The sequence below is a fragment of the Trichoderma atroviride genome, chromosome 3 (genome assembly GCF_020647795.1).
Source record: "Trichoderma atroviride chromosome 3, complete sequence".
Taxonomy (NCBI): Eukaryota; Fungi; Ascomycota; class Sordariomycetes; order Hypocreales; family Hypocreaceae; genus Trichoderma; species Trichoderma atroviride.
The window spans coordinates 1,531,118-1,556,911 of record NC_089402.1 but is presented as its reverse complement, the minus strand read 5'-3'; the positions used below and the strand labels follow the sequence as shown (position 1 = coordinate 1,556,911).

General features: G+C 51.2%; 10 protein-coding genes across 10 annotated transcripts; 7 read left to right on the top strand and 3 right to left on the bottom strand.

Annotated features, from left to right (window-relative positions):
* Positions 1-316: 316 nt before the first annotated feature.
* On the top strand, positions 317-2,119 carry TrAtP1_005735 (uncharacterized protein; the record flags this gene model as incomplete). The annotated part of the gene is made up of 2 exons (XM_066112837.1): positions 317-509; positions 2,007-2,119. 2 exons carry the CDS (start codon positions 317-319, stop codon positions 2,117-2,119), a joined length of 306 nt encoding a protein of 101 aa, XP_065968923.1.
* TrAtP1_005734 (uncharacterized protein) lies at positions 1,272-6,370 on the top strand. Its single transcript, XM_014089098.2, has 5 exons — positions 1,272-1,757; positions 2,007-2,254; positions 2,335-2,710; positions 2,791-4,971; positions 5,031-6,370. Exons 3-5 carry the CDS (start codon positions 2,698-2,700, stop codon positions 5,255-5,257), a joined length of 2,421 nt encoding a protein of 806 aa, XP_013944573.2. The 5' UTR covers positions 1,272-1,757; positions 2,007-2,254; positions 2,335-2,697; the 3' UTR covers positions 5,258-6,370.
* A 6-nt stretch (positions 6,371-6,376) lies between these two features.
* Positions 6,377-8,273, bottom strand: TrAtP1_005733 (uncharacterized protein; the record flags this gene model as incomplete). The annotated part of the gene is made up of 2 exons (XM_066112836.1): positions 6,377-7,809; positions 7,931-8,273. 2 exons carry the CDS (start codon positions 8,271-8,273, stop codon positions 6,977-6,979), a joined length of 1,176 nt encoding a protein of 391 aa, XP_065968922.1. The 3' UTR covers positions 6,377-6,976.
* A 1,744-nt stretch (positions 8,274-10,017) lies between these two features.
* TrAtP1_005732 (uncharacterized protein) lies at positions 10,018-10,727 on the top strand (the record flags this gene model as incomplete). The annotated part of the gene is made up of 2 exons (XM_066112835.1): positions 10,018-10,091; positions 10,145-10,727. 2 exons carry the CDS (start codon positions 10,018-10,020, stop codon positions 10,725-10,727), a joined length of 657 nt encoding a protein of 218 aa, XP_065968921.1.
* Positions 10,728-12,426: 1,699 nt separating this feature from the next.
* Positions 12,427-14,117, top strand: TrAtP1_005731 (uncharacterized protein; the record flags this gene model as incomplete). Its single annotated transcript, XM_066112834.1, has 3 exons — positions 12,427-12,741; positions 12,833-13,165; positions 13,254-14,117. 3 exons carry the CDS (start codon positions 12,427-12,429, stop codon positions 14,115-14,117), a joined length of 1,512 nt encoding a protein of 503 aa, XP_065968920.1.
* A 539-nt stretch (positions 14,118-14,656) lies between these two features.
* Positions 14,657-15,602, bottom strand: TrAtP1_005730 (uncharacterized protein; the record flags this gene model as incomplete). The annotated part of the gene is made up of 2 exons (XM_014089488.2): positions 14,657-15,097; positions 15,249-15,602. 2 exons carry the CDS (start codon positions 15,600-15,602, stop codon positions 14,657-14,659), a joined length of 795 nt encoding a protein of 264 aa, XP_013944963.1.
* Positions 15,603-18,184: 2,582 nt separating this feature from the next.
* TrAtP1_005729 (uncharacterized protein) lies at positions 18,185-20,472 on the top strand. Its single transcript, XM_014089102.2, has 7 exons — positions 18,185-18,400; positions 18,535-18,575; positions 18,656-18,682; positions 18,792-18,867; positions 18,936-19,466; positions 19,539-19,962; positions 20,020-20,472. The coding sequence occupies exons 1-7, from the start codon at positions 18,376-18,378 to the stop codon at positions 20,243-20,245; spliced, it is 1,350 nt and encodes a 449-aa protein (XP_013944577.1). The 5' UTR covers positions 18,185-18,375; the 3' UTR covers positions 20,246-20,472.
* Positions 20,473-20,831: 359 nt separating this feature from the next.
* TrAtP1_005728 (uncharacterized protein) lies at positions 20,832-22,246 on the top strand. The gene is made up of 2 exons (XM_014089103.2): positions 20,832-21,180; positions 21,241-22,246. Exons 1-2 carry the CDS (start codon positions 20,914-20,916, stop codon positions 22,087-22,089), a joined length of 1,116 nt encoding a protein of 371 aa, XP_013944578.1. The 5' UTR covers positions 20,832-20,913; the 3' UTR covers positions 22,090-22,246.
* A 332-nt stretch (positions 22,247-22,578) lies between these two features.
* On the top strand, positions 22,579-25,407 carry TrAtP1_005726 (uncharacterized protein). Its single transcript, XM_014089104.2, has 6 exons — positions 22,579-23,186; positions 23,315-23,399; positions 23,484-23,539; positions 23,604-23,765; positions 23,829-24,154; positions 24,216-25,407. The coding sequence occupies exons 1-6, from the start codon at positions 23,088-23,090 to the stop codon at positions 25,021-25,023; spliced, it is 1,536 nt and encodes a 511-aa protein (XP_013944579.1). The 5' UTR covers positions 22,579-23,087; the 3' UTR covers positions 25,024-25,407.
* Positions 22,680-22,877, bottom strand: TrAtP1_005727 (uncharacterized protein; the record flags this gene model as incomplete). The annotated part of the gene is made up of 1 exon (XM_066112833.1): positions 22,680-22,877. One exon carries the CDS (start codon positions 22,875-22,877, stop codon positions 22,680-22,682), a length of 198 nt encoding a protein of 65 aa, XP_065968919.1.
* Positions 25,408-25,794: the final 387 nt, after the last annotated feature.

Genomic DNA, 25,794 nt, shown 5'->3' with positions numbered 1-25,794 from the left:
CTGTATCAACGACAATGAGCAATGCACTGCTCTGGATCGTTTTGTACATGTTCACGCGTCTCCATCTCAGTAAGGTTTCAGACAAAGAGTAAAAGTAAAATAAAGTGAGGTTCCTCTGATATACCCACAGAAAAGCCGAAAACTACGGCCGCGCCACGCCGAGCTGTGCTGCAATGCGCTGCTGGCACTGTGCTTGACGCAGTAGAAATTCCAATGTTCAACGCATGTAGTGCTGCATTACCGAGCGTGTTGAATGCATGTTCGGACTTTGCACCATTTAACCATTGAAGCAGAAAGTAGTAGGTACCTGTACACGATGGCGCCGTCAGAGGCTCGGCGCCGCTCCCGCAGATCTAGAGTCGCCGGTCAACACGGCGCAGTCCGCTATCCGTCGGCCGCGTACCGGTACAACGCGGTGTATGCAGGGCGTGCTGCAGAGCCCAATGCGCAAGTGACAACAACGCAACTCGCTGGAGTGCAGCAGCAACCCGCAGAATCTGAGCATGAAGGTGCGGATTTTTGGAGCCGCTCGATATTGGACGAACAAACACGCGACTCTGGATGTTCTCAGCCAGGAGTGCCCTTGGCCAGAGCTTCGCACCAGCTCAAGAGACACGTGCTGGTATAAACTGCGTAATATCTACTGCTGAGGTACTGGGAGATACCGCCCTCTGCTTCTGGTTCTATCGACGTGGCCTCGAGGCTCCACGAGACAACATAGAGAGGTGAAAAACAGATACAGTTGGAAGAGGCTGTTCAACACTGTATCGTATGCTTCAAGCCATGTTTTCTTGCCCGCCGGAGTCTAAAGCCTTAGTTGTGCAAACGTGCCGGTACGTGGGCGCTACTTCCCGCTAGCCTCCGGGGCAGGAAGCGGGCAGGGGTCGCAGTGGCTCTCAGCACTGGCTACAGCGGTGCAGCGGTGCAGCGCAGCAGTCTGGCACGTCTCCATCCCGCTATCCATCGCTGTCCGGCCTGGTACCTCCTCGCCCGCCATGTAGGCACGGGGTACTTGGCAAGGCGAAGCCTCGCCTCCACTCGCTGAATCCAATAACCATCGCCTCGTCCTCCCTTTCACTTTGCTCTCACACTCGCTCTCTTTTTTCCGACTCCATCTTCTCCCCGTCCCTTCTGCCCATTGCGAGGCAATCGTAGCAGCGGCGAGCTGGACGTTCAGGCGGAGATCTGATCCTCTTGTTCCTTTGCTTCTTGTTCATCCTTTCAGCTGCGATTCTTTCTTTCTCCCACTCTCAAGATCCCCCCCCAGGTAAGCATCCTTGGCCTCTCTTTTTCTCTTGCGCTTTTCCCCACACCCGAGCAGCGCCGCCTTTCGACCCTTTTTTTTCCCCTACGGTGACTCTCTCGCACACCACACCACTTCTTTATCTGCGGAATCTAGTCCGTACCATCTCGTCTTTTGTTTGTTTTCAGCTCCTTCTCCGTGTTCCCTCTCACGGCGTCTTCCTTTCACCCCCCCTCTTGGTCTATCTGCCGCTTCAGGCCCAGGAGTCCTCTTTGCGCCTCGGCCTCTTGACCTTCTACAATCGCTGTCTCTGCTCTGCGAGCGCCGCCAAAGACGATTCGCTAATGCTTCTTTTGTTCAGTCTTAGGAGCGAGCGCTGGCCACTAGCAACCTCCCAAGTCTCCTCTCTTTCTCTCTTTCCTCTTCTCTTTTCCCTCAGCTATAAGAACGCCGACTCTCTCTCGATTCGGCGGTTTGCTTGAGTGACACAAGCTCTCGTCATCGTCACCACGAGGTTCGTCTATCCCGATCACACCCTCAAATGCTTTCCCCTGGATACCGCTTCGTTCCGAGAACCCAACGGCAAAATCTGGCTGATTTGGCTGGTGGGATGTCCTTCCTGCTTTATTGCATTGACCCCATTGACTGTGCTGCTTCTATCTGCTACCCCTGCATTCCCATCTTGCCAGTCTCTTGCGCCAAAATCCACGATTCGTCTTGCAGCCCACCATAGGCATTTTGTACTGACACATGTTTATTCCAGATTTTAAGCTCTTAATTGAAGCAGCCCCAAGTTACTCACGCAGCTTCCCTACGAAGGCCGACAAACGCGCGAGCTCGCTCACATCGACCTTTCCTCGTACGACAGACAGTTGAAATCTGTGGCGCTTTGATAATAAAGTTCTGGGAAGCTACGCACACAACGAAGAAAGTTCAGCAATATGCCGCCGGCATCTCAAAGAAAAGACCCTCAACAGGGCAATTCGGCCAAGGCGGATGGAAAGGCAAACGGTAAGCAATCGGCCTTTCCTTTGGCGCGCTCTCCCTCCACACAACCTTTCTTCCTCGAGGTTGCTAACTAGTACTCGTAGGCAATCGAGCCGGGTTCAAAACCGACACTGCAATTTCGAACGGCCACTCCGGACCTCAGAGAACTCTGCAGGCATGGGTCCCTGATGCTGACGAAACGTTTATCGATGGTGGTTTGGAAAAGTCCTCTTCTTCTGGCGCCTGGGACCAGTTCGCCGAAAACGAGAAGCGCTTTGGCCTCAAATCCGACTATGACGAAAACATGTATACCACTGTAATCGACCGCAGCCATCCAAAGTACAAGGAGAGAATGGCAGCCGCAGATAAGAAGGCTAGGGAGATTGAGCGTAGCGCAGCTCTCACAGCCCACGTGGCTGAAGAACGTGTCATGGACTACTCTGGCGGCAAAGGCCGTGCTGACGACAATGAGGAGGACAAGTGAGTTGTGACTTGCAGCGTTTACCTGTTTTACTTTGGAATATTTGTGAAGTGACCTTTTGTGCTAACCCATCACACAGATACAGCGGTGTTCGTCGCCAGGAATTCCCCGCTCTCCCATCTGGACAAGGGGGGCAAGTACATGCCCCCGGCCAAACGCGCTCCGACTGCTCAAGCTACAGTTGCAGGCGCTCCTTTCGACCCGGCCATCATATCTTCGCAGATCAAGACTGCCTCGAAGAAGCAGCCTTCTCAGGCCTCTGAACAGCGAAAGGCCTCTGATGTTGTCAAGAATGGGACCTCAGCAAAGCCCGAGGTCCAAAAGCCAGTGGATACTCAGCCATCCAACTCAAAGCCCGTGGAGAGCAAGACCCCTACTCCGGTTCCAACACCTGCCTCTGCTCCGGCCAAAGACACCAAAATCCCAGATGAGAAGCCGGCAGAAAAGTCGGCGGCTTCCGCCAGGGCGGTCCCTACTGCAAATGCTCGTCCCGTAACTCAGCTACCTCAGAATGTTCCCAGCGCAACATCGACTGTTGAGCGCGATGTCTTGAACTCGTTCAAATCGTTTGCTTCACAGCAACGTCTCAATGCCGAAAAAGCTAGAAGCAGCAAGGCAAAGGCGGATAAGGAAGTCAAGTTGACAGAGCTGAAGAAATTCGCAAACTCTTTCAAGCTGTCAACACCGGTTCCCAAGGATTTGGTGTCCATCATCGCTAAGGATCCCGCCAAGCAGAAGGAGATTCAGGCCAAGGCTATTAAGAATGCCGAGGAGATGGCCAAGGCCAAGACTGACGCTGCCCTCAAAAAGGATGTCACTCCATCCAAGGAGACGCCTCTGCCCAAGCCTGCCGAGCCGACGTCAACATCTACGGCACCTGTCGCGGCCGAGACCAGGCCTCCTCGGGGAGCTCCCGTGCCCCAAGCCACCCCCCCTAACGGCGGACCTGGCCGCCATACAGGCCCTCGTCAGCAGTTCAATCAGCAACAGTATCACCAGCAAGTATATAGGAATGGTCGTGTTGGTCCTCAGCATGTTTCGCAGCCACATTCAAACGGTGGCACGCTGGCGCAACGCATCCGCAACGTGGAGCAGCAAAAATTCTCGCAGCCTCCCATGCCCCATCAGCATGCTTCCGATAACCGTGTTCCGCCCACTGGTCCCTCTAACAACATGGAATTCCCGCGGCGTCTTAGCGGCCATCTCGGAGCGAAGCTCAATCCCAACAGTAACGAATTCAGGCCAAGCCCATTCGCTGCGTCTTTCAACCCCAACGGACACCCAAGCGCGACATCCAGCCCCCGCGTCGCTGTCAACCATGTCCATGATCCCGCCAATGCAGCGGGGCATCCTCAGGAGCAGCTCATCCGAAGAAAGACCAAGCCTATCGATGTCAACAAGTGTTTCATCTTATCTCACATCAAGACCTTTGCTGCGCCTCAGGGACCACAGGCCCGGAACTGGGACGAAAATGGTGGCCTGCGCCCGGCCTACGACACTATTCCTACCTGGCGCCAGATACAGGATGATGAAAAGAGGGACTCAACTATGCACCTCACATACAAGCAGTTATTTGAGCGACAGCCGTTTTCTGGCATGCCTACTCCAAACCCGGCTCATGTTGTGCCTCAAATGCCTCCTCATCAGCATCAACTTCCGTTCCATCTCCAGCATGGTGCACAACACATTATGCCACGGCAGTCCCCGCATATGCCTCCGATGCAGATGCACACACCGCAACATGGACCCGTGCCTCACCAACCGTATGGCAATGACGACCATCGGATGATGCACTCCAACTCTGCTCAGTCGTTTGCTTCGCCCCGCATGGGACAGCTGCCCGTGGCGTACCCGCAAGTCAACCCAGGCGCACAGGTTCCATATGGACAGCCGGTCTTCCTTGGTGCCGGCAACCCTCAGCTGGGTCAATTTAGGAGCTTTTCTAACAACCCTCACTACGCACCGCAGCAGGGCCAGATGGGCACGCCAATGATGATGCAGCCACAGTTTATCCCAGGACCTCAGGGCATGATGGCCGGCCCTCACTTGATGTACCCAGGTGCACACCATCCGCAGTTCATGCCACCCTCGGGACCACCACAGCCAGTGCCAGCAGCAAATGGTTATCCCAGCCCGGGACGACCGGCGGCGCCCATGATGGTGCACCAGGGATCTCAGCAGGGGCACAACATGTACGGAATGAGCCCTAGTATTCAATATAGCCAGCCAGCATACGTGCCAGCGCAAACCGGCGTTCCAAGTCAGTAATGCCATTTTATAATTGACTAGAGATGAATTTTTGGGGCTAACATTTTGTAGTGTCTAATACACGACCTTACAACGGGCCTGGACCTCAGCATTATGCGACAAACGTGCCACATCATTATAGCCCACAACCGCCCAGTAACGGTGGTGGCAATTACAACAACAACAGCAACAAGCATAATGTACCGCAGAGTCACCCGCATCCCGGCCCGCAGGCCAATCGTACGGCTTCAACTTCCCCCCAGAACCAGGAATCTGAGGGATCCAATGAGGCAAAATAGATTATCAGAAGACGCATCATTAGATCTGCAAAAATGGGAAGAGAATAGTCATCCTGAGCGCTGCCTCTCTATTCGAGGGTTTTTGGCTGTTATTCGCTCACCACGACATTTTCTGGCTTTCCATCACAGCTCTGGATTACTTTGCGGTATTTAATCTTGCAAAGGAACACAACATATAATATTTCTTGAACAAACAGAAAAAAAAAAGGAAAGGGAAGAAGTTGAAGAAACATATTGAACAGCTGTGATTGGCATTGTCATGAGCGTTTACAGTTTCCGTCTACATTTGGGACGATGGTCTTCATGTCCAATCAGGGTTATGAGACGGCCGTTGGGGAGTGATCTCCAATTGGATCTGTGCCGATGTACCAAGTAGCAAATCGAGCCCACGAGGCTGTGATAAAAGCTCAGGTAGCGTCAGTATGAGGTTTGCGGAGAAGCTGATAGCAAAGGCCGAATCCAAAGAGCTCTAGTTGGAGCATTTGATGAGACAGCCATTACATTTTCAACAGCAAAGAATAGGATGGCATAGCATCTGTGAAGGCAGAAGATGGGCTTTGGGCTTGGGCACGTGGAGCAGCAATTAGTCCGGCTTAGAGAGGCTAGGCGAAGCTGTGATGCTGCACGGGTGTCATATAGCTTAGCAGGATGAGACGAGGAGGAAGGGTGGTAAAGATGGGCAACAGCAGCAGCAGCGTCGCAGAAGGAGAGGGAGAAAACAGCCGTAAGAGCGGCGAGATTTGATAACGACTTCCAACGATGATGATTTGAAACACAGATGATGCTCTTTTCAGGCGATTGAAAGGGGGCGACGAGGGCGACGAGGCGCGGGCAGCTATTCGATTTGTCTACTCTTGACGTCTCATAGAGATGGTAGGCGATGGACCTATCGAGTGTGTAGAGAGCGAGAATGGAGAGAGGCTCAAGCGGGTGGATATACACTTAGTGGCAAGAGAGTACTGCTACTAGCTTTACCCGGTGAATATTTTGTAAGGTAGAGTTAGATATAAGTGTTATATGCTACAGGCATGAGCTGATCGATAAATTGAAAGTTGTATAAAAAAGGCCGGCACTATTAGAGCAGTGCGCTATCGACCTGTATTTGCATACTAGTATGAAGCGTTGGATGGTGCCTACATATGAAATATACGTCGAATCATAATGCTTCCTCCTCCTCCTCCTCCTCCTCCTCCTTTGTAGCAAACAATCCATGGCTCCGTGAATGCCTTTAAAAAGTAAATTTGGAAAATATGCCTTAATGGTCTTTTATCAGCTTTGACAAGGATAATTGTGTCGATTGGCTGCAACAAAAGGAGATACAGGAAACAACGCTCAGCTTGAAATATCATGATAACACGGTGTCCACTTGACTTTGTGTAAAAGAGTTAATCTAGCAAGTTTGTACAGGTAATTATATCATTTTAGGCGTTTGTATAGGTACCTAGTCATATCATTTTGGGCTCAGTATTATTGTAGCTGTACCTTGAGTGTCTCCGCCTCGAATTGAATTTCATCAATGCCCTTGCATTTTGTTTGCAATAGTTCAAGCTGCTCGTTATGCTGACAAGCCAGGACAGCAAGCGTCGAGGACTTCCACAAGGGCACATTGCGACTGCGGCGATTGTTGAAAATGCTCAGGATGGCAAATACGATTGCAAGTGCCTCAATGGCAATCGGGACGGCAAAGTATCCCCAGCGGATGGAAACAAAAGGCTCGCTCTAGATTACTTGTCCGTACGCTATCTGGGTGTTTGGGCCGTACCGTATGTAGTTTGTCATGGCTGTTGCCATTCCGTCGAATCGAGCGTTGAGGTCCACGTCACCGGTTAGAGCAGCGGCAACGCCGAGGTTTGTATTTCCATAATTCCCCTCGACATATTCGCTAATTATCGAGGTGGACGTCAGGAAAATTTCCAGCGTTTGAATATTTGGATAGTCTATCTCAAGGGCAGGGACGTGGATGTTGCCGCTTGTTGTCTCGTTGGTGGCCAAGCGGCGGAACCTTGCAGTTGCGTTTTGGTCCATGAAAAACCAGGGGTTCTTGACGCCGAAATCGACCTCTCGCCTGCTCGCAAAATAAAAATCACTCCCATTGGCTTTGGCGTCTGTATATTCGTAGGCGGTGATGGAAAGAGAGCATTCTGTAACGTTGATGCTTTGCATCTGAAAATTGGAGTCCGGGGTCGATCTATAAATTGCAAATCGCGTGATTTCGGGAAAGGTGTCTGATAATAATGTACCTTTGTCAATCAGCGAAATTGCGTTCATACAGTAGGCCGTTGCAGCATCTTTTGGCACTATGTGAGCGCCGAGCATGATTCCGCCTGGAGTCGTCATATTGCATTGGTGAGGGAGCATGGCTTGGTTGTTGTTGCAGTTGGATGTTTGCAATGTTTGTTGGGTGACATTCCTGCACTCGGCCTTGAAGCCAAGGGAGATGTATGATCCAGGCCAGCGACATACACCGGGGCAGCTGAAAGGCTCTGTGGTGTTGACGCCGTAGAGGCCCTTGAAGACGGCGCTTTGCATACCGGCATCTTGAGGGATGCTCTCTAGGATAGAAGTATGTCAGGTACATTATGTATATTTGTTGTATACCTACTTGGGTAGGTACTACCAGTACTTAACTGAGTAGATAGGTACTAGGTATCTAGTTGTAACAATTATGCTTACCAGGGACGGAGGTTAATAGGCGATTGAATACTGCCTCCCGACTATAACTGTGTGCATATCCGAAGGTGGCAGCACCAGCACCAGCGCCAAAAGAGATGACATCTCGCTGCTCGATCAGAACAACCTGCTGTGCGAATGGCGAGAAAGAAAGTCGCAAGATGGTAATCACCGCGCCAATGGTGGCCAGATTCCACTTGACGGTGGTAAGCAGCATAGCAGAGCCCCAAACACCGCGACTGGCTTGATCAAATGTCTCAAGATCAGCCAGCCTGCGAGGCTTACTGCTGAAGTGAAGCCATTTGGACTGTCCGATAAACGTGCTGACTCCGTGCATCAAGGCCATGGCGTATGCAGTTGTCAGGATTGAAATACTAGTGTTAAGAGAAATGTGACTTCTCCAGGCAGAGAGGCTGGTTGTCCATGGACCAGAATATAGTCACAAGTGCAACTACGAGCCCAAGAGCCACAGTTGAACTGATGGATTCCAAAAGCCACTCTCTAGGAGAATACACTGCATAGCGCTTATAGGTAGCTGGAGTCTGGTTTTGCAACTCGAATTCTGCTTCAACGACTGGAATAGAGTCGTATGAGTGAGCTTTGGAGCTGTTTCCAGCCTTGTCCATACTAGCAGCTTGATGTTATAAGTTTGCCTTGAGTCCTAATTGTGGGTGACATGGCTGATGCAAGTATTTTAAATAAGACAATGAGATGCGGAGAATTTATTAGCGAAGAAAGCAGAAGGAAAAATAAAAGGGCTGGTGTAGTACACGTATAGTCTATAAATAATGCGAATAGGTCAATTTCTTGTTGGTTATAACTTGTAGTGGCTATCTAGGTATGTAGGGCGAAGGATAGGTACATGTATGTATTACACAGATAGGTAGAGTTGAGATGTCGTGCTCTCGTGGTGAACCTTGGATCTATATTTGGAACATGGAGCAATCCGCGGGCACACATGAATTCATGCGCTAATCAAGCGATTCTCTTGTAAAAGTTGGCTGCCTGAAGATAATGGAGTTGCAGTGCATTCTTCTATTTCACATAGCTCATATAACACAGCATGATCCATTGATAGCATTAGTTTTTGATATAGTAATAAATGTTAATAATCATTTGGATGGGACAAAATATGCAACGACATGCTATTTTTCCGGTATCCTCTTTCCGAAGCATATTTTTTGACCGGAGGGCGTGACTGGTTGTTGGCCGCCTGTCTGCGCGGTTACTTGCAGATTCACTCCGTGGCCATTTTCGTTCTTGTTTCTCTCTTTTCTGTGTGTGGTCCTCACTATTGCCTACCTAGGTACACAAGATGTTCGATATACGCTTTGACGTAGGAAAAAAAGTAATGACTGCTGATGAGCGGAACTCTAATAGAACGAATGGTGAGCGTTGATTTGACTGTTTGCTGGTGATGTGTTTTGAACAGTATAATCGACGGGGCTTGTTTCTTTTTCTGCTTCTGATCAGGATCTGAAACGGAGATGATCTGAAAATGATGCACGCCGATAGCACACTAGGCCAAGTGGATAGGTAATTTACGAAGGTGTATAAAGAGAGGTGGATTACCTCCTCGATGGCTGTTCGCAGGCTGTCTCATAGATTCTCTTTTATCAGGTTAAAAGCGTCATGGTTGTTCAATTTCTATTTTCCTTTTATCGGCTCCTCTTTTCTTACTCTTTAGCTCTGGTCTTATTTCCTCTGGCATTGCTGTTCAAATTCGGCTCTCTCTCACATCCAAACTCACAAAGGCGAATCCCGCTTCTCGACTCCATACCTATTGTTGTATTGTGACGGGTGACTCAATACTCTGCTCACGCATTTCTCTTTTTCTAGTATACTTCATCTATATATATTCGGCCCCTTCTTCCTCTTCTTCCATCTTTCCCTCCTCACCGCTCAAGTTCGATCATCTCCTTGATTCAGGCTAGACTTGAATCTGTACACGCATATACACGCATTTACTCATATCTGCCTCTCTGCGCCAAAAAAAACTTCTTTGCAAACAGAACAGACCGTCGACAGCTGCCAGGTGCCCGCTGCTACAAGTCTCCGTTACTCCCAATCAATCACCGCCAACAGCCATCATGAGATTCTTCAATGCTGCTTCCGCCATCGTCCTCGGACTGGCCTCAGTTGCTCATGGCCACAAACAGATAATGTACACGCCTCTATCCTTTGCAGTTGATGATGGCATGCTAATAAAGTAACCAGTGACAGAGAGGTTGATCAGTCTGCCTCAACGTCGGCTCCAATTTCTGCTTCTGCTTCCCATGTTCCGGGTGGTGTTTTCATCACTACGACCTCGGCAGAACCAACAGCTCCCGTCACCATCACCGTCACCGTCTCCAGCTCCGTCTCCAGCTCCAGCTCCAGCAAACAAGAATCTTCGATTGCAACTTCAGTGCTAGCCTCTTCAGCAGACACTGTGCCTCATCGTCAGCCTCCGCGTAAGCCTCAGTCTACTACTAGCAGCAGCAATTCCAGTCCTTCTAGTCCTTCCATGCCCTTCAGGTTTTCCAACGGCACAGCCCCCACAAACTCCTCGACGACCGCAGGATCAAGGTGCTCCAGAGAGGGTCAGTATAACTGCCAGTCTGACGGACAGAAATACCAGCGATGTGCTGCCGGACTGTGGTCCATCCCTATGCCCGTGGCTCTGGGGAATCCATGTCAGCCCGGGATGGCAGATACCTTTGTGTCGGCCCAGAAGCGAAGCAGCCCAGGCTTTGTCCCAAGACGCCGTTTCGTCTATGAACACCGTCGTGGAAAGCGTGCGTCTTCTCGGATGGATTGAGAAATGAGATTGAAACTGCCACTGGACCCAGCAACAGCGCCATCTCACGACTACACCGACTTTATTCTTTCATTCTTGTACACTTTTTCGCTACTGAACAATTTTAGTTTGCTCACCCATTCATTCATTCACTCAATCACTCACTCAGTCACTCGTTCATTCATTCATTCATTTCTCGTTCTTTTCATAGTGGTTGCTGGCAGCCATTGGAAGAGCAACGCTACTTCAATTTTTGCTCATTATTTTTTGTCCTTTTTTTTCTTTGCTTGGGGTCAAAGGGAAAATGGGTCTTGGGGCACACGATGGGCGGAACACATGACGCTGTATTGAATGAAACAAGATACCCACTACATATTGACATTTCAAATAAAAACTCCGTGATTTTAACCATATTGACTGGATGCTGTTTTCTCTGTAGAGGCACTTGCCGTGATTGTGTATAAGAGAGTCCGAGCCACACTTGCTGATGAATCTGTGAGGCCGCCAGCGGAAGCATCACGTGAGAGGCAAGATGAACCTGGTATTACATCGAGAACTCGGGTAATAATACACAACATGAACCTAGGCCTAGAAGATAACAAGAACAGAACAAAATGGAAGGCAAGGAGAAAAAAGATACCCGTTCGAGGGCAGCAGGGCCACTGCGCCACCCGAGCCCAGCTGAAGGAGCGGCGTTGGCGATTCGCAGTGGGTGGAGGGTTTGGGGGGCTATGCTTACAGGTCTGGTGCCTTGTTCATGAGATTATCGAACAATGGCAGAAGCCGCTGAGAGCAGGTAATTGGCGCCGGAAGAGGTTCCGAGTAGCATGTACTTGAGGCTCAGGGTATGGCCATTGGGCAGCAGTGGTACCCGCTACCAGGCTGAAGAATAGATCCATCCTTGGACGGCCGCGTCTCGATATCTTAGTACTACTGCTTTGATCATTGCTTTCACAGCTTGCGTGCTCAGATATTCTTCCGCGTATGCATTGTGAAGAGCAGCCTAAATCTCTCTAGAGTTCTAGTCATCAGCATCCATGTCCCTGACTACCTGACGGTGGCTTATTTGCCGTATCTGGGCACCTTGCCTAGCAATATGTAATATTGGGCACATGGAGCGCTACGCATAATACACGCGCAATGCCGACACCAGGATGGACAGGATAACCGCTCGCCTTGCGTGACTCATTGGGCTCAAACCCCCCCAAGAAACAAAGCAGAGTCTCCATCCTTATCCAGCTGTTCATCCCCGGCCTTGTTGAACAATCTACAGGTGGCCGGCCCCAGTCAGAAATAGGCGCTCATCGGACCCCACCTGTCGATTTTGTGCTTGCAAGTCTTCAAAGGCCTGCGGCTAACGCTTTGCAGCTGACTTAGCAGCGTCTCTGGGTGACAATCGCAAACTTGCCATCCATCTTCGTTCCCTCCCTCTCCTCTCTTTTTCTAGTCTCGCCGCCCCTCTCTTTTCTCTCTCTCCTCTTCCTCCTTTTTCTTCGCTTCTTTGCTCTCCTCTTTATTTGGATCGTTTTTGCTTCGTTCTTCATTTTCCCTTTTCCAAAGGGGGGGCCCTTGCTTCTTGCAAGCCCGACAACCATCGTCTCCCCTCCCCCGCGAACGGCTCTCCAGACCGCACGGCCGCTTCTCGAACCACCCACACCTTGGCAATACAATCGAGGCGGGGAAAGAAACAATCACCTTGCTCGCTCAGCGAAACCAAAAGATGCCGGGCACTTCGACTCCAGGCGCCGAGGGCCCTACCTTTGCGCCTCCAAGCCTGCCCGCTGGCTGGATCGCGCAGTGGGATGGTTCTAGCAGAAAGTACTACTACGTCCAACTGGCCACTGGTGTCTCCCAGTGGGATGTTCCCACCGATCCTGTCCAGACAGGCACTCCGATTCCTGGCGCGGAACATCCTTACGGCTCACCCGCGCCTCAGGTCATCACGCACCCGGACGGCTCGCAGACTATAAAGCACTCGGATGGAACCATGGAGCCCATCCTGCCTGAAGGGGCAGCTGGCGAGCGTGGACTTGGGGTAAGCAGATGTCTTTGGCCGCCCTCTTTCACGTAAAGCTAGGGTATCTGAGATGATACATGCTGACGCTTTATTTTCAATTGTGTTTTAGTCCATGGCCTTGAACGCACTTACGGGCGGCAAAGGTTCGAGTGGTGGTGGCAGCGGTGGAAATCCCCTGGGCGGCCTGGCTGCTCAGTTTCTCGGCGGTGGCTCCCATGGGAGCAGCGGAGGACACTCCGGTGGCAGTGGTGGCAAAGATTCCATTGCCGGAAAACTGGTTGGACAGCTGGCGTCCAACTTGTTCTCGTCCTCTGGCAAACCTTCGCAGTCGCAAAATTACCACCAAGGTCAAGGCAGCTCCTCAGGCGGCGGATCGCAACATTCAAGCGGTCTGGCTGGTGTGGTGGGTGGTTTATTTGGTGGGGACAAACCAAGTCACGGTGTAAGCAAATCATTACGTTCCCCGACATGCTGGGCTTGGGGCAATGGTGGAAGAGAAATGCTGACTAGAGATGATTTACGACATGCAGCAAAACTCGAGCTTTGGCTACTCGAATTCAGGATCGGGCGGTAACACATACTCTGGCTCAGCACCGACCTACAATCCTCCAGGGTCTACTCACGGGTCTGGCCACGCGACAACGTCCTCGACATCGCACACGGGTTCTCATCAGAGCCCTCCTTCAGGCCACAATAACTCGTACCCTCCACCTCCTCCTGGAGGACCACCTGGCGGCCAGACTTATGGGCAGCAGTCATACGGCGGTAGCCAATCCTACTCGCATAATCAGCCTCCCAGTCCATACGGCGGATCGCACGACCAGCACTCAACACAGCATGGAGCTGGTGGCTATACACCGCAGCAGCCATCTTATGGCTCACCTTCTCACCAGCAGGGATACGGTGCTCCCTCACCAGGCGGACAGCATGGTGGACAACAGCCCAACTATGGAGCTCCACCAGGACAACACCAGCCAGGCTATGGAGCCCCTCCCGGAGGGCAACATCAACAGAATTACGGTGCTTCAACGCCGGGTGGCCATCCACCATACCAGCCACAGGGCCAGCATTCGCCGCAATTCCCTCCTCCTCCGGGACAGCAGCACCAACAATACCCCCCTCCTCCGGGACAGCAACAGCAGTATCCTCCTCCGCCCGGACAACACCAGCAATACCCTCCTCCGCCCGGTGGACCTCCGCAGCAGTATCCACCCACTCCTGGTAGCGGTGGTTACAACCCATCATATGGTACACCGAGTGGTCAGCAGCCGTATGGCCAGCAACCTTACCAGCCAGGTGCTCCTCATCAATCGGGTGCTTCTCATCAACATGGCGCTCCTCCTGTGCCTCATGGCAGCCACCCGAGCCACGGAGGATATGGTAGCGGTTACTAAGAAGCGCCTGGCATTTGTTCTCACAATGAGGCATACATCTTTGAGCCGACCCATTGACTATGGTTTTCAAACGAGAATGAATACTTGCCGTGTTTGACTAGCGTCATTTGTTGGCCAACAGAAAGTTGGATCTATAATTTTCCCGTACGCATGTGGTGGTGTGACTGGAGAAGCGATGGACTTGAAAATTAACACATGGTACGGGCACACTAAGTAGTAGAATTTCGATAGCATCTGTGTAGATAGGGAGGCATATCCGGTGCTTGTTTTTTATATTCATGTTTTTTTTTCCCTCGCGCTGGCAACGATATGTAGGAGAGATTGTGTTGTGATGTGTTTAAAGCGAGCATGTCGACCGTGTAATATGTGACAGCGGAATTGGGTAACAATTTGCTGCCGAGGATTCGGAGGTTGATAAGAGACGAGATTAAAGTCTTTGTACTATTATACAGGGAAACAATCTTAATCATTGTTTTTATTATTACTAGGTATTATTAGATTATTATTGTTGTCATCATTATTGTATATGAAATTCCATCTTAATTTTGCTTCTTTACCTGATCATCATCGCCAGAGCTAGCAACAGAAACCAAAGAATTAGAGACCCAGCGCGCTACGAACCATGAAACGATGCTAATGACAACAATATAGCCCACTGTCGGGACCAACGACTGAGGCAAGACGTTGTAGAGATACGGGTCCAGAATGAGGTCGACCAGTACCGGGGGAGGATCCTTCATGAGCGATGAGTGGTGGGAGAAGTAGTCTGCGGCGGCAAGGACTCGTAGTAGAAGGACGGATGAGCCATTTACTGCAGTTAGGGAGTAGTTTGATGATTTTTGTTGATGGGTTTCTGTTTCTTCATCGACGATTTGCTGTTGGGTCGAGGTTGTGGCGTGTTGAGTGAGAGACTGGAGGAGGGATGGCGTTGAGAAGATGGTGGAGAGGGTGTAGGTGTCTAGGGTGAAGGCGGTTGGTTGCTTGGAGATGTGAGTATATGATACACTTTTTTTTTTTCCCCGATAAATAGTTTTGTGGCGAGGATAGACAGAGGAGTCATATATAGTGTACATGGCATATGATACGAGCTTTTGGTAATTCTTCAAGGGAGAAAATGCAGCAGATACTTACAAGTGCGGACCAGCAAACGCGAAGCTCATAGCGCTGACCTGGCGTGAGGTTATCAAGCAGCAGCCATGATGGGTATCCTTGCTCTTCTTGCTCTGTTTCTTCCTGAGAGAGGGGAAAGACGCGAGTGAGGTTGGTGCGTATAGACCAGCGGGTGGATGGGCCGAGGACGGGAATGTTCTGGTCTTTTAGGGCTGAAGGGATATTGGAGAGCGTGATGGGTTCGGGGCCCGTGAAGATTGCTTTTTCGGTGTTGGCGTAGGTTGGTGAGACGAGAGAAAGGAATGGGAGGAGGAGGAGGGAGATGGAGGAGGATTGGTGAGGATGGCGGCGATGAGGCGGCTTGAGGGAGGGCATTGTTTCGGCGTGTTGAGTTTTTTTTTTTTTTTTCTTTGCGGTACTGCAGTTTGTTGTTTGGGTGGATGAATGAGATTTGTCTCAGTTGAAGTTGTTCAGATGAAGAAATTTGAGATTGGAGTGTTGATTTAGAGCTCAATTAGCCATGGTCAGGCTGAGATGAAGATGCCGTTCACTGGATCGCGAAGCTTGTGGTTACGGTTACGGGATCTGGATAGTGGCGGCAGCGCGCGCTTGTCATTGGCTGGCTGTGGTTTGCTAGCGGTACGAGGTACGTGCTCAAAGTACCCTGTGATGAACAGTAAAAAATCCATGATTATCACAAACAGCGATGAATCAATTGGGAAAGTCTCATAAGTTGTCTTGATAATAATTTGGAAACACAAGTTAACTTTAATTAGACGTGCGGTGGTATTTAGTCATCTACAGTTCTGCAACATGTTGGGAAATCCAGCTCGAGAACAAAACTTGATTCCAACGACGGCTCAGACAAGCTTACAACAAAGACTCTGTCCATCTACTAATTCAACTGCAGCATTAAATCCTATAGGCGCTCATCGAGTGAGCTAGCTAGCGATGTGGGAAATTTGGCTCTGGATGATCATCATTCCCCGATTAATATTTGAGTACCATGGATTTCAATTCGGTATTTTCGTCAAGCAGCGTGAGTTCATCACGGGACTGGCCGACCCTTTTGTGCAGACAAGTACTACGTCGTTGATGAATAATTCCGGGTAATATAGACAATGACATCTACTCCTTTTCTGTCAAAAGGCATGGGGTCGTAAAAGGTCTAGCCGACCTGCTTATCCTGGCTCCAATATCGTTCCGATGGGCTTCTGGAATCCCCACGTGTAGTACGCGATACTAGGCGGAAGGCTCCTGCTTTGGTAGAACTTTTGCCTTTACAGCTATTACTCGTTGGTCTTGCACTACGTGTAGTGAGTATTTTCGACAAGTGGCGATGGATATATAGAGCTGAGATAACATGTGTCAAGCTCAATGGACTTGTAGTCGCAATAACGCACCACAGCGATCGCCGGGGCGTCAGGAGGCTAGTTGTGACATTATGGGGCTTCCCTGTCATGGCCGGGCCAGCACAGAGCACTTGACCACATTTACAGTGGAGAGCTGTGCTGGCAAGTCTGGGCGAACCCATCGATTCGGGAGGGCCCTGGTCGCAAAGGGAGGGGGACTTTCAGCGAGCTATCCAGAGGGCTGGGAGAAGAGTTTATAGGGGGTTATGCCGAGTTTGGGGGAAGAGAGGCTAAGGGGGAAGCCGGTGGTCAGGGAAGATGCCGGGAAATGCGGTGCTATTTATTCAGAAAACAGACATGGTGGCACATATTGGCTTCTTTCTGTACAGTATGTTTGCGTGCAGTTAGTAGTAATTCGGCTACAGGCATTAATCAATAGCGTTCCGAGACGGGAGTGGGTTGGCCAAGCAGGAGTCTCTTGGAAAAGGAGAAGATATGATGGAGATGTGGGATGTTGGATAAGACAAACGGTACGATTGTGGAAGAAAAAAATAATTGGCTGCATTTATCTCGTCTGTGTATTGTATCTACACTTGGTATTGCGGCTTTTGAGTCCCCTTTATGGTGCAAGATACCGCCTCCTAATGGTATTCATTCTGATACCAAATAGCACTTCGTAGTCGCATTCGCTCTCCTCTACCCGCTCTGCTTGGTAATTGAGGCGATAGCGGTGCTCAGCGGGCCCTTTCCCAAGACAGCTGCGAGGGAGGGGCTAGCTCCGCGCATGTACACGGTACCTGTGCTTGATCAAGCCAGCTCCTGGATTCGATCGCCCGCTACCCGGCTTTTGGTTAGGCGGCGATGGTGGCAAGTCGTGGCGGCTGGCTGGCTGGGCTAGTGAGACGCGTGCACGATGTGGTGGACATGGCGATGCAGAGCAGATGGATGCTAGCATGAGTCTTTGAGAGTCTATATAAAGGTGCTGGAGTAGTCTAGGTGGTGCAATGGCTCTCCATCACCAGAGATGACCCGAATGTTGGCTGATGGTTGAACCTGTATTCATGTTGTTGAAGGAGATGTCACCCATCGGCCATCCGGCGTACAGAGTCCAATGTACACAGTACCTCCTAGACCCCCTTTTGGGCACCACGCTGCTGAGCCGTGCCTTTTGCCAACAGGCACAGAGCTGTCTGGCTTCAGGTACTAAGCTGTGGCACCCAAGCTGTCTGGTGTTAGCTTGCCTGGTGACGGATTAGCCGCCCAGTAGTGTTTACACTCGCGATGGCAACTGGTACACTGTTTACATTTTGCATCTGCGTGTCTGCTACAGTAGCAACAATCCAGCGCCTTCTGCTTCTTTGTGACAGAGCAGCCGTGTTAGAGCACGCATGGCTTCAGTTCAACTGCCAGTTTTAATCTCGGCAATATACTGCTGTAATAATCCGCTGCCCGCCTAGAGCGGTGAGGCGACCAGGGGGCTCAACTCGCAGACGCGCTTACCTCTTCCAGCCACGCCTGGACCCCCCCGTCCAGCAGAAAAAAAAGTCAACAAACCTCCCCTCCTCCTCTGCGCTCTTCCTGGTGCTGCCCCCCCTGTCCGTCCAAATTTCCCCCCCACCTCGTTTCTACGAACCAGCTGCAAGTTCTCCATCCTCCTGTCCTTTTCACCTCTTCCCTCTGGAACCCCGTAATAAAAGCCTTTTTTCTTTTGCTTTCCCCGGGCTCAATCTTGCACTCATTCCCTATTCCTACTACTTCGTCTCAACCGTCCACACATCACAGAAACAGCATTCACCATGCGTGAGGTTATCAGCATCAACGGTGCGTGCTAGCTCGACCCGAAGGGAAGCCCCTTTAGGCCCCCCCTCTCCCCACCAAACAAACGCGTCGCTTCACCGCATCGTGGGCGCCCAAAGCCACGAGTTTGACTGACGATGCTAACTTTTGGAGGATAGTCGGCCAGGCTGGTTGCCAGATTGCCAATTCCTGCTGGGAGGTGAGTTGCTCTGCCATTGGCACTCGTGTGATTTGTTGTTGTTTCTTGGGCATCTAGGCTAACGTTTTCCTCTCCTCCAGCTTTACTGCCTCGAGCACGGTATCCAGGTACATTACCACCCACGTTCTGCGGCCCTTGGGCCATTGTTTATAAATCTCTCGCACACGCCCCAAAAAAACACGAAGCTAATAACGTCTCTTTTTCTCTGCTTTACAGCCCGATGGTTACCTCACTGAGGAGCGCAAGGCTCAGGACCCCGATCAGGGTTTCAGCACCTTCTTCTCCGAGACTGGTATGTTTACGATTACCGTGTCTTCGCCAGCCGTCAGGAATATGTCACCTCTAACCTGCTTCCAACAGGCCAGGGCAAGTACGTTCCCCGTGCCATCTACTGCGACTTGGAGCCCAATGTCGTCGACGAGGTCCGAACCGGTACCTACCGCAACCTTTTCCACCCGGAGATGATGATCACCGGCAAGGAGGATGCTTCCAACAACTACGCCCGTGGTCACTACACAGTCGGCAAGGAGCTGATTGAGGGCGTTCTCGACAAGATCCGACGTGTTGCCGACAACTGCGTTGGTCTTCAGGGCTTCCTCGTCTTCCACTCCTTCGGTGGTGGTACCGGCTCTGGTTTCGGAGCTCTCCTGATGGAGCGTCTGTCCGTCGACTACGGCAAGAAGAGCAAGCTCGAGTTCTGCGTCTACCCTGCTCCCCAGACTGCCACCTCTGTCGTTGAGCCCTACAACTCAATCCTGACCACCCACACCACCCTGGAGCACTCTGATTGCTCCTTCATGGTCGACAACGAGGCCATTTATGACATTTGCCGCCGCAACCTCGGCCTCGAGCGCCCCAACTACGAGAACCTTAACCGCCTGATTGCTCAGGGTAAGTTGGATCCGCCATTTTGATAGTCTTGCGAGAGATCGAAATGAGCGGGCATGGCTAACATTGATGCAGTCGTTTCTTCCATCACCGCTTCCCTGCGTTTCGATGGTTCCCTCAACGTTGATCTCAACGAGTTCCAGACCAACCTGGTCCCCTACCCTCGTATTCACTTCCCTCTGGTCGCTTACGCTCCCGTCATCTCTGCTGCCAAGGCCGCCCACGAGGCCAACTCCGTCCAGGAGATGACCATGTCTTGCTTCGAGCCCAACAACCAGATGGTCAAGTGCGACCCCCGCAACGGCAAATACATGGCCACCTGTCTGCTGTACCGTGGTGATGTCGTCCCCAACGACGCCCACAACGCCGTCGCCACCCTCAAGACCAAGCGCACCATCCAGTTCGTCGACTGGTGCCCCACTGGTTTCAAGCTCGGTATCTGCTACCAGGCTCCCGAGAACGTTCCCAACGGCGATCTCGCCAAGGTCAACCGTGCTGTGTAAGTTTTTTCTTCCATCAAATTGTCCAAAGTGATTCCAATCTAACATTACTATAGCTGCATGCTGTCCAACACCACCGCCATTGCCGAGGCCTGGTCATCCCTGTCCCTCAAGTTCGATCTCATGCACTCCAAGCGCGCCTTTGTTCACTGGTACGTTGGTGAGGGTATGGAGGAAGGTGAATTCTCTGAGGCCCGTGAGGATCTCGCTGCCCTGGAGCGCGATTACGAGGAGGTTGCTGCCGACTCTCTCGAGAACGAGGAGATGGAGGCTGAGTACTAAGTTTGATTTTTCTTTTTGCTGTTGGAGTCATGGATATTGAGGGTATGGACTGTCAAAATCGGTACCACCTAATCCCGCCCCCGTGGCTTCTTGGACAGGGGGTGTATTTTCTTTATTAGGTCGCGAGCCTCAGTTTTTAATGTTAAAAAGCAAATCTGTAAATGGAAAGAAGCCAACAGACGCTGTTATCTATAAGAGTTTATTCGAATTGGTGTATAAGAAGGCGGTTAATCTACCAAGTCTATGCAAGAGCCCAAGTAATGTCGTGATATTGCACTATACAACTTTGATACCTAGACAGCCCCGATATGATATGGCGCTGAAAATATATTCCCGAAGCACTGTAGTAAAGTTTTATCATTCTCAATTGCTTGGCAAGGCTGTATTCAGGTGTTGTTTAATTAGTCCGCGGTCCGAGTCTGCACTGGTGCGTCCTCTTCAAAACAGGCGCTCCTTTTTAAGCCGAGGATTGCGGAGGGCGTCTCCCCCGGCTGCAATAGCCGTCCGGGGTGGTGCCACGGGCCGATACTACGCGACAATCGCCGCCCGCTGCGACTAAACCAAACGGCTGCTCTAAACTGCATAGCGATACCTCCTTAGCCACAAGAAGTTGGCGAATTCTGCCTCTCTCAACCAGTCTTCTTTTTCTCTAAACATCATAATCCACCATGTCGCTCCTCCGTTCGTCCATTTGCCGGGCGTGCAGGCGCTCTGCACCGCTGTACGTGCACAGAGGGTTCGCTACGGCCAGCCGAGCACAGACGTCATCCGACAACCGAGTCAGGATAGTCGAGGTCGGCGCGCGAGACGGACTGCAGAACGAGAAGAAGGTCATTCCGCTGGCGACCAAGATTGAGTTGATTGAGCGGTTGGCCAAGACGGGATTGACGAGCATCGAGGCTGGTTCCTTTGTTGCGCCGAAATGGGTGCCTCAGGTAAGGGAACGCACCCTCGATTAAATGAAGAAGAGGAAAGACTGACTTCAAGTGATGCAGATGGCAAACTCAAACGAGATCCTGGAGTACATCTTACAGCAAAAGATTGAGGCTCCCGTTCCGATTACCTACTCTTTCCTCGCACCGAATACAAAGGGCTTGCAGAACGCAGAGAAGCTGCTTAAGCAGAACCCGGGAAGATTTGCTACGCAGCTAGACCCTGATGTTACAAAGCCGGCAGTGGAAGTGGCCGTCTTTGCGGCTGCTACAGAGTCCTTTTCGCAGAAGAACCTAAACTGCGACATCAAGACATCGCTAGAGCGCTTCAAGGCCGTCATCCAGGACTCCAAGGCCCTGGGACTCCGCGTTCGGGCTTACGTCTCCGTCGTCCTGGGCTGCCCGTTTGAAGGCTTCGACGTCGACCCTCACAAAGTAGCCGAGATCGCCACCGACCTTCTCGAGTCCGGCGCGGACGAGATCTCGCTCGGCGACACCACCGGCATGGGCACCGCGCCGCGGACGAGCGCGCTGCTCAAGTGCATGGCCTCGGCGGGCATCCGCACCGAGGACGTCGCGATGCACTTCCACGACACCTACGGCCAGGCGCTGGTCAACACGGCCGTGTCGCTGGAGCACGGCATCCGGACGTTTGACAGCAGCGTGGGCGGGCTGGGCGGGTGTCCCTACAGCCCCGGCGCGACGGGCAATGTCGCGACGGAGAACATGGTGTACTTTATGGAGACGCTGGGGATGGAGACGGGGGTTGATTTGGATGCGGTGACGGATATTGGGGCTTGGATCACGCAGGAGCTGGGCAAGGGGAATGATAGTTCGGTGGGAAAGGCGGTTTTGGGGGCGAGGTTGAGGAAGAGTACTGAGGCGGCGGCGGCTGAAGCTGTAAAGGCATAGGGGGCACGATCCAAAGGTAATGTAGCTTAAAGGCGTGACAGTTGATATGTAAAACGTAAATCAAATACATGTGTCAGCGATATTCTCGTTGCATTGGATTCGCGATCATCTAGATACAGGCGCATCGCCATGTCTACATGTAGGTATTAATTGAGGGCCGAGCTTACCCTGTTAATTGAAGATGCCGCTTGGAGGGGTAGCTTCCACAGCTACAGCTTCTGCAGCTTGTCTGGTATTGTCCAATGGCTACCAAGATGATGCTTCCATGTCTGCACAAGCCAATCATGGCGGAAGAAAAATTACAGCTTTAACTCTATGAAAGTACTATATAATTTTAAAACAGCATCACCTCCTCATACCGGGAATGGCATCGCCTAGCAACAAAAAATACAGTTCACATGTCATGTGATGTCACGGCCATCCTCCTGCCAAGGACCTTCTTTTCTCGCTGTCCAAATCTTGACTCCAGGTGACAAAGAGGCCCTCGGCGTGGGGTCTACTTTTTTTGCGCAGCGCACGTTACAGAAGGCTGCGGCGGCGAACAGCACTAATTACGCTCACTAAAATCGCTGCTCAAACCGGTAAAGCATTCAAGGCGCCTCTGCGTCCCCACTTCGTCCGAGCTGCTTCGCTTCCAGCCTTCTCTTCCTCTCCGACTCCGAATCTTTGATCTCCATCTTGGCTTCATCCTCCGCGCGCTCTCTCCCCCTCTCGTCCATATTCCAGACACTGCTGAGGCATCGGGTCTGTGCTTGGTGGTTCTGCTTCGGTACTTGAGTGCCCCGCATCTTGACCTCTTTTTATTGCCTCCTGGCTCGCCCAATCGATCTGTCCTTGTTGACGCTCCTTCTAATATCCCCGACTACGACTCGTACTATTGTGCAGTGACTGCATACGGAGAAACGACAGAGCGGTGATTACAGACGGCAGAGCTCGAGGCTGCTATACACGGAAGCGCAAGACACTAGACGAAGCGCAGCAACATCGAATTCGCAGCAATGGCGGACCCACGCAATTCGTCATCTTACTCGGTTGTGCCACAACTGCAGTATAACACCGTGAGCGGTGTCAACGGTCCCCTCGTTATTGTTGAGAATGTATGCCATCTATCCCATCACTTCAGCTTCCTTTTGATTCAGTCCCTTTGCTGCGCGGCGCAGCGGCATCGAGTGGAATACACAATGCTTGGCTAGGTGGAGGTGCTAACGAGTCGATTGCAACCTAGGTCAAATTCCCGCGATACAATGAGATTGTTACACTTACGCTGCCCGACGGTACGGAGAGGAACGGTCAGGTTCTGGAAGCTCGAGGTGTGTGATGGCTCTTTACGATATACATATATGAGCATGGCGTTGCGAATGCCTACCTGGAATGGGGTTCTAACTGAGAGACAGGTGACCGAGCTGTTGTCCAAGTCTTTGAGGGCACTCCTGGTATCGATGTGAAGAAGGTACGTGGAAGCGGCAATCAATTGCTGAATGAATAATGGCTAATCATGCTTGTGTGATATCTAGACTCGTGTCAAGTTTACCGGTCAGAACCTCAAGCTTGGTGTCTCAGAGGACATGCTTGGCCGTATCTTTGACGGATCTGGACGAGCCATCGACAAGGGCCCCAAGGTGCTGCCAGAAGAGTATCTCGACATCAACGGCAGTCCTATCAACCCCTTCTCCCGAGTGAGTTGCCGCTATCTATGCTCGTATCCCGAACGGAACTCGTGTGGACTAACAAAGCTTTAGGAATACCCCGAGGAAATGATTGCGACCGGTATTTCAGCCATCGACACCATGAACTCGATCGCCCGAGGACAAAAGATTCCCATTTTCTCAGCTTCTGGTCTGCCACACAACGAAATCGCTGCTCAAATTTGCCGACAGGCTGGCTTGGTCAAGCAGAAGGGCATCACCAACAAGGGAGTTCACGACGGCCACGAGGAGAACTTCTCCATTGTGTTTGGTGCCATGGGTGTCAACTTGGAGACTGCTCGATTCTTTACCCGCGATTTCGAAGAAAATGGCAGTCTGGAACGTACCACACTTTTCCTCAACTTGGCTAACGATCCTACGTAAGGACTTTCTTTTCTATCACCATAGGTATACTGGGATTCCTAGCTGACATTGCGATAGCATCGAGCGTATCATCACTCCTCGTCTTGCCCTTACAACAGCCGAGTACTACGCCTACCAGCTTGAGAAGCACGTCCTGGTCATTCTGACAGACTTGTCGGCCTACTGTGATGCTCTTCGTGAGGTTTCCGCTGCTCGAGAAGAAGTCCCTGGTCGTCGTGGTTTCCCCGGTTACATGTACACTGATTTGTCGACCATCTACGAACGAGCTGGCCGTGTGACGGGACGAAATGGCTCCATCACCCAGATTCCCATTCTGACTATGCCCAACGACGACATCACGCATCCCATCCCCGATTTGACGGGATATATTACCGAGGGACAGATTTTCGTCGACCGACCTCTTTACAACCGTGGCATCTACCCACCCATCAACGTGCTTCCTTCGCTGTCACGTTTGATGAAGTCTGCCATTGGTGAGGGTATGACTCGCAAGGACCACGGTGATGTGTCCAACCAGCTGTATGCCAAGTATGCCATTGGTCGTGATGCCGCCGCCATGAAGGCTGTCGTCGGTGAGGAGGCGCTTTCCTCCGAGGATAAGCTTTCACTCGAGTTCTTGGACAAGTTTGAGCGCCAATTCATCAGCCAAGGTGCCTACGAGTCCCGAACAATTTACGAGTCACTAGACCTAGCTTGGAGCCTGCTCCGAATCTACCCCAAGGACCTGCTCAACCGTATCCCCGCCAAGGTTCTCAACGAGTTCTACCAGCGATCCCAGAAGGACTCCAAGGCCAAGGGCAAGGCGCGAGCCGAGGTTGCTTCCAACGACAGACAACAGGCTGAGGAGAACCTGATTGACGCATAGAGACGCCCTTGATGGATCGTCTTGTTCTTTTCCTTTGGGCGAGTGGAGATGAGAGCTTATAAATAGTTGGCTTGGAAGTGTGTGATAATATTTGTGGTTGAAGTGCAAGTCTCGAGCTGCAGGAGCTGTTTAGTACGTTTATTTTCTTTGTTTGGTTTTTACGACTGCGCTGGAAGTGGGCGAGCAATCTGGCATGGTTACGGATGAAGGGTTGTAGCGTGAATATAGGCAGCAGAGTAAATGTCAAATCAAATTATTTCATTAGAGAGTGAGCTGAAGACGGAACGCGATGATATGACAATGATTTGATAGTTGACTCTATCCATCTCAGCCTCAAGCCCGCCACGACACATTAGCGCATTGGGTAACGGAGGTCCCTTGAATTAGATCAGATGGCTCACGGTCCAATAGCCGTGTGAAACACGCCCGTGGCTTGATGAGGCTTTGCGTGGTGCGCCGTGCAGGATGTATCAGACTTCAGCCCTACCTCTTCTTGGCGGCCCGATGTGCGGCCTGATGGATCTATCGAGATGATGTCTAGAAAAGGGCTTGGTGCATCAAATATAGCTAAGAAGATGATTTAATTGTGCTTCAGAATCTAGTAAAGAGAATACATGGAAATACAAGCTGCTGAAACGATGAGGAGAAATAATTTGTTCGAAGAGATGAATACAGGTAGATTTCTGAATTGCAATCTCTCAGAGTAGGTACTCGCAGTAGCCACGATGTTAGCCTCTATAGCAAACTTGCCAACGGTCTGGTAGATATTTT

What these genes read in the sequence shown, in the direction of transcription:
- TrAtP1_005734 (XM_014089098.2), top strand. An exon ending in AGCGCAAACCGGCGTTCCAA is followed by an intron (nt 4,972 to 5,030) that starts GTCAGTAATGCC and finishes AACATTTTGTAG; the next exon opens with TGTCTAATACACGACCTTAC.
- TrAtP1_005729 (XM_014089102.2), top strand. Translation starts at nt 18,376, where the DNA reads ATGCGTGAGGTTATCAGCATCAACG. An exon ending in GCCTCGAGCACGGTATCCAG is followed by an intron (nt 18,683 to 18,791) that starts GTACATTACCAC and finishes TCTGCTTTACAG; the next exon opens with CCCGATGGTTACCTCACTGA. An exon ending in CACCTTCTTCTCCGAGACTG is followed by an intron (nt 18,868 to 18,935) that starts GTATGTTTACGA and finishes TGCTTCCAACAG; the next exon opens with GCCAGGGCAAGTACGTTCCC.
- TrAtP1_005728 (XM_014089103.2), top strand. Translation starts at nt 20,914, where the DNA reads ATGTCGCTCCTCCGTTCGTCCATTTGCCGGGCGTGCAGGCGCTCTGCA. An exon ending in CGCCGAAATGGGTGCCTCAG is followed by an intron (nt 21,181 to 21,240) that starts GTAAGGGAACGC and finishes CAAGTGATGCAG; the next exon opens with ATGGCAAACTCAAACGAGAT.
- TrAtP1_005726 (XM_014089104.2), top strand. Translation starts at nt 23,088, where the DNA reads ATGGCGGACCCACGCAATTCGTCATCTTACTCGGTTGTGCCACAACTG. An exon ending in TCAGGTTCTGGAAGCTCGAG is followed by an intron (nt 23,400 to 23,483) that starts GTGTGTGATGGC and finishes ACTGAGAGACAG; the next exon opens with GTGACCGAGCTGTTGTCCAA. An exon ending in CTGGTATCGATGTGAAGAAG is followed by an intron (nt 23,540 to 23,603) that starts GTACGTGGAAGC and finishes TGTGATATCTAG; the next exon opens with ACTCGTGTCAAGTTTACCGG.